The sequence below is a fragment of the Condylura cristata genome, unplaced genomic scaffold (genome assembly GCF_000260355.1).
Source record: "Condylura cristata isolate star-nosed mole 26May11 unplaced genomic scaffold, ConCri1.0 scaffold00029, whole genome shotgun sequence".
NCBI classification, from domain to species: domain Eukaryota; kingdom Metazoa; phylum Chordata; class Mammalia; order Eulipotyphla; family Talpidae; genus Condylura; species Condylura cristata.
In genome coordinates, this window is record NW_004567130.1 from 662,870 (window position 1) to 668,869 (window position 6,000).

At 41.3% G+C, this 6,000-nt stretch overlaps 1 protein-coding gene across 3 annotated transcripts in view; it reads right to left on the bottom strand.

The window, feature by feature from the left end:
* MPHOSPH9 (M-phase phosphoprotein 9) overlaps nt 1-6,000 on the bottom strand; it is a 50,724-nt gene that overhangs the window by 20,723 nt on the left and 24,001 nt on the right. For all 3 annotated transcript variants that reach the window (XM_012731169.1, XM_012731168.1, XM_012731167.1), the window contains 2 exons: nt 2,722-2,809; nt 946-1,161 (listed from right to left, as the gene is read on the bottom strand). In XM_012731169.1, coding sequence (XP_012586623.1) covers nt 946-1,161; nt 2,722-2,809 — 304 coding nt within the window. The remainder of the gene's footprint in view (nt 1-945; nt 1,162-2,721; nt 2,810-6,000) is intronic.

A 6,000-nucleotide genomic window follows, 5' to 3' on the forward strand; every position in this document is an offset into this window, starting at 1 on the left:
TTACTAGCTTCTTAATTTTGCTATAGTTGTATAAAAGGCATTCCTGATTTTTAGGAAACACACCCTGATGTATTTAGAGATAAAGGATAAAGGTACATTTATCCCCAACTTTACTCAGTTTAGAAACAAGCCTCTAACTATATGTGGACAGAATAAATCACATATTGTAAAATGCTGACCTTTAGAATCTAGTATGTATGGAAATTCTTTATACATTTTTTAAAATGTTCTGTAATCTCATATTTTATCAAAGCATAAAAAGTTCCAAATACCAAAAGCACGTGTCTTCACATAATCAAGTCATCCCACCAGTACACATGAGTAAAACAGGCACAGTCAAAGCCATGCAAATGCTACCCAAACATGGCACCGCTCTTGAAATAACTGAAATGTTTTTCCTTTGAGATTTGACTATAAAACAATTTACATATACTGCCTTCATGAAAATAAATTAAAAAACCCAAAGCACTAATAATAAAATCTCAAATTATCAGGAAAGAGCTTTCAAAAGCCAAAATTTTCAGGCTTTTTTATGTGCTGTGACAAAGCAAGAGACAGTAGGAAAACTTAAAAAGAATACGTAGCCTGAAGTCTAATTGGGCTTTGATGTTATATAAACTTTTTTACTCAACTTTTAACTAATATTAAATCAAAGTAAAAAAATTCAGTCAAACCTATTCTAAATCTGGTACATTTTCCTCTGCCAGACACAAAGCTATTGATTAAGAGTGAGCAGAAGCAGACCTACAAAACAGCAGAGTAACACCACGCTCTGAAAGCACTGACTTCCTGCTCAAGGTAAAACCCATCAGGAGGATCTGCAACTACTGCAAAGTCATGCAAAATAAGCATAAACCTGGGTAACATCAGAACAGTGTGTCAGAGTTCAGTCTCTAAAATGACCTTTTACCAATCATGCCATTCAGTTACCGTTATGTCACTTACATCTTGAAACATTTTGTTTTCCTGTTTTAATCTAGTCTCTTTATCATCTGAGAGCTTATAAGCATTCTCAAAAGCTTCTTCCAAATCCTGCAGTCTAGATTTTAATCGTAGGATGGTGCTATCTTTTTCTTTACTACTTGTTCTCATTTCCTCAATTCGTTCCTGTAAAATTTTGGAGGCACTGCTGGCTGCGCTGAAGCGTTCTCTGAAATCATTCTACAAAGTAGAGAAAAGGATAATACATTTCTTAATGAAAACAGATACTTCAAAAGTAGCTTCCAAATTGTAGGCATTAAAATCTGAAAGTAAAGTAATAAAGTAAAACATAGCAATGGAAATCAATACTTAGTATTTTGTCATTTCCTGGGACTGAAATTTAGAAAGGGATCCAACTACTAGAAAAGCAGCTCCATGAGATTATTAGAAGTCGGTAGAAAACCAGTTTGAGGCACCTTGTAGCACTCTCCTACAGTTGACTCTAATGAGGAAAAAGCAGCCATGGGAATCAGTAGGGAAATGACTCTGTAATCAAGATTAACATTTAGGGAAAAAACACATCTAATATACTAATATTAAGTCCACAATCTTTTTGCAGGTGAGATACAATGGATGTAAAATATTAGTTTCCCTGAAACTACAAATATCTCCTGTATATCCATTTGGTACCAGACACAAAGGTGCTAGGAAAATAAGATAATCAAGAAAGATAAGCCCCTGCCTTTATCAAGTTTACTCGTTAGAAAAAAAGATAACCAGGAGTTACTGAAGACAATATGATAAACATAACTGGCATTTTCCACCAAGACTTTGTTTATAAGATTACCACTAGAAGAATAAAAATGGGTAATCAATGAAAAAAAGAAATTAGTTGAAAGTTAACATACTCTCACATTTTATGGAGGTGGGATGGGGAGTGGGATCAAAAACAGTGGTGAAGGGGAAGTGCACTGTATTACGGTGATGGCCCACGGCTAATTCAGTCCCACAGGTATTACAAATGAGATGGGAAAAGGCACAAAATGATGTAAAAATAAACTATTATATTATTTTTTTAAAAAGCTAACATACTCTTAGCAATATACCCAAGGAAATGGAAGACATCATCTATGTAAAATCTGGTACTTAAGTGCTCACAACACCATCGGATTCACAACAGACCATACACCCAGACAGCCACAGATGGCTGCACAGATGAAATGTGGTCTGCCCTTACATGTGACTTGGCCTGAGCCACCCTGACACATGCTACCACAGGATGAGCCTTCACACCATGCTGCCTACAAGAAGCTCAACCTGCAAGGCCATGTGCCATGGGACTGCATAGACATGAATGTCTACAGTCAGCAAGACCAGAGACAGAAGACAGGGTGGCAGATGCCAGGGCCATGTTCGCGGGAAGGGGCTGAATTGACAGGTCCAGGTTGGCTTCTGAGTGAGAAAAATGTTCTAGAATTGATTGTGGAGAAGGCCAAAACCTTCTGAACACCAAAACAAGTGGATTGTACTTTAAAAGGGTGAGTTTTATGAAATGTAAATTATATCCAATTAAAAGTGAAATTTTTAAAAGGTAACAGATATATCATTGTATAAAGCCCGAAGTACTCCAAATATGACCTTACTGAGCAATAAAATATCCTGAAGGGAAAACAAAACACAACCAATACTACTACAAAACTAACATTTGTCTCTAAAATTCAAGCTAAAATCTTTAAATTTTACTTTAATTTTTTTAACATTAATTCATTAGAACAATGGCAAAAAACAGTCTTTACTTACCACTTCTATCTCCAGTAAGTTATTCTTATTTTCAAGAGTTCTCACACGACTAGTAGCTTCACTAAGAGCAATGTCCAACTGGCCACATCTAAAAACCATAAATTGAAACGAAGCAATTAAGAATCTAAAGTAATTTTCCTTAAAAATATTATATAAGGCCCTCCCTGGTGGCGCAGCGGGTTAAAGCACAGCACTGAGAATCTAAAGCCGCTTCTGCATGAGTTCGATTCCCGCCTGCCCCGGAGGTGACCACATGGTGTGGCAGACCTCTCCTGACCCACCCGCTGCTCCCCTCAGCAGTGTGCTTCCTCGATCTGCCTGTTCTGCTCCCCACTCTGTCTCTGGTGAAGCCTCTCACCCTCCGCATCTCTGGCCTGTACCCCAGTTCTGTATGAATAAATAAATAAATCTTTAAAAAAAAATTATATAAATCTGACTCTTCAATATATAGCATGAAACAACAGCCCTTGTGTTAACTAAGCCATGCAAATACCACTTTTGCAAAACAGATCGATGTCAATGAAAACATTAGTCTCCAGAGAAAACGATAATATGAAAGGATGCCTAAGAAATACTAAGTAGAAAAAGAACAGACACTCATGTACCCTGTTTACTGCAGCACCACTCATGGCAGCAGTGAAAAGGTGGGATCAACCCAAGTGTCCACCAGGATAAAGGGACAAAGAATGCCCTAAAAAGGACAGAACTCCGTGCCTGTCACCAATGCAGGCAAGTCTGGAGAGTGCCAGCTAAAAGCCAGATAAACCCTGCAAGCTCTGCTCAGGAGGGGCCCAGAGAAATCAAATTCATGGAGACAAAGCAAAAAGGGGGCTGTAGGGGTTGAGGAGAGCAGCGTTTGCCCAGTGAAGAGAATTTTGTAAAATAAAAAAGCTCTGGAGAAGGATTAACAGATATAGGAGATGACATAAAATAGCTCAATCCTACTTACTAAAAAGTCCATATATACATATATTGATTGCATGGTGCTTTCTAAAGGACAGAAATAATTAAGCTTGGGATATAAGAAGCCTGTCAAGATAGGGACTCATTTTTCACAGTATTTCCTCTGTATAACTCCAATCTTGGCATGAATAGTGTTAAGGATTTCTTGGTAAAGTGAATTACAGAACCTCAAAGAAAGAAGAGAGGAATTTAGTTTCCACTTTGACTGAGGCTCGATGGTGCTCTGTGAATGAAAGCTCACTTTATTCAGCACTGATCACACAGAAACACACCAGCCCTTCACAGTCATCCTCACCATCTTGCTAGGCCTATCCAGGTCATGAGGGAAAAACAAGGCAAATGGGCAAGCTTCTTGCTGAACCCCAGGCCACAGCAGGCTCACTGGGGTGCCAAGTCAGGCCCAGCCTGCCCACAACTCCCTGGTGCCTCAAGAAACACCACCAAAAGCAGGCTGAGCTGGGAAGGAAGAACCCAGCAGCCAGGAACCCCAGTGCACTCAGTGCCAAGGCTGCTTGGCACTTCAAGGGCTCCTGGGAGCATCTTTCAGACTTCTAGTTTTGCGTTAGTATCTATCTCCAGTCATGTTTGCCTGAAAGAAAAAAGAACCAATTTCCCTGACTTGCTACCACTATCTGTTCTTTTAGTCCTAAAGTACCTAAACCTGGGTTTTTCCCCTGATCTTTTCAATATTCTCCCTCCACCATCGCACCCCAACACCTCCACCACCAGCACAAAGGAAGCTGCAGGCCCGCATGGTAACCTCGCCAGCAAGCCAGGCCAGCAAGCCAGGCCCCACCGTGTGGGGATACGCATATCCACCTGCCAGGGAAAATGGTACCTGGACCAGAAGAGTTTGGCTGCCTTTTCTCAAGGGACTCTGTCCCTCTTTCCTCTGAGAAGAGTTCTCCCTTGACATCTATACCTGAGCTGTTTCCATCATTCAGGTCCCACTGAATTGTAAAGTATGTTCCCCAGAGACAGGCTGTGAGGTGAGCTGCTGAGGCCATACCAGGAGAGCTCGCCTACCATCTCTGGGGGTGAGGAGCCAAAGCCCTGGTCCAGAGACCTGAGTGAGGCTTCCCCACTTTCAACGAAAGGAGGAAAGCATCAGACCTGAGACTGGAGACCTGGGCAGGACTGGAAACCATGAGAGGAGAGATGAGAGGAGCTGGACTGGCCACCTGCTGGGATCTCTCTCACCAGGAACTTCTACTGACACTGGGGGGAACAGGATTCCCAGTGCCAGAATTATAAGACTCAGAAGTAGTATCATGTGACAGTCTCCAGAAAGGATGGGACAATCAGTGTGCATGAGTACAGCACCCACAGATCACACTGGTCTGGAGAAAACAGAACAGTCTCGTGTATCACAGGAAACTCCAAAATCAAGGAGTCAGGAGAACTGCTCCACACCGCTGCCCTACAAGAGGTCCCTGAAGTGCTTGGCTTGGCTTCCTGCTTCCCAGCTGCTCCCAGGGTTCTGACAGCCTGGTCTGTTGCAGCCCAGGAGCCCAGGTCCTCACCCAGGAAAGGGACAAGTTTCCAGGAAAAGATGAGGCCTGGGCCGACCATCTCCATGAGGAAGTTGTAGGAGAGATAGGGCAAGAGAGGGAGACAAAGGGGAGTAGGGTGGCAAGTTGGTAATTGCTTGTGGGAGGGCTGCACCTCAGAGAACAGTAACAACAGAAAGATGACCCACGATCTAACAAAAAATATTTAAAAAAAAGATGAGAACAGCACTGCTGTCAAGGTTAATGGAATGTGTACTTAGTTTCATGTTTTAAGTTCTGGAACAATAAGTATCTACAGCTACAACCTTCAAAAGCAAAAAGAAAAGAAGGTAAAGTACATCACAAATACTATTACAAGTATCAGTTAAAGCTCAAATTTTCTAAGTGATTCTTTCCACAGTGTCCCAGTTGTTTCCAACAGGTTAATGGGAACTGCAGTATTTTCAAAGTTATGAACACCTCAGTATTAAAGCAGAAAACCGCCCCAACACATCAGACATACAACTTCCAGGAACCTCTAACTGGTACCAATCCCCTTCCACAGGATGTGCCTCTGCATATACAAAATCTGCTTATATGAGACAAAAGCCTTGTGTCAGTTATCAGCTTCAAAGGAGGGGCTAGTTCAAATCTTCAGAAGATTTGCACAGGCAAACACATTTCTGTACTAAAATTTTCAAGTATAAAGAGAAACACATATCTTTCACAGCAACTTGCATGGAGCTGGAAAAGATCATGCTTAGTGAGATAAGCCAGAAAGAGAAAGAAAAATACCGGATGGTTTCACTCATAGCAGGAGTATAAT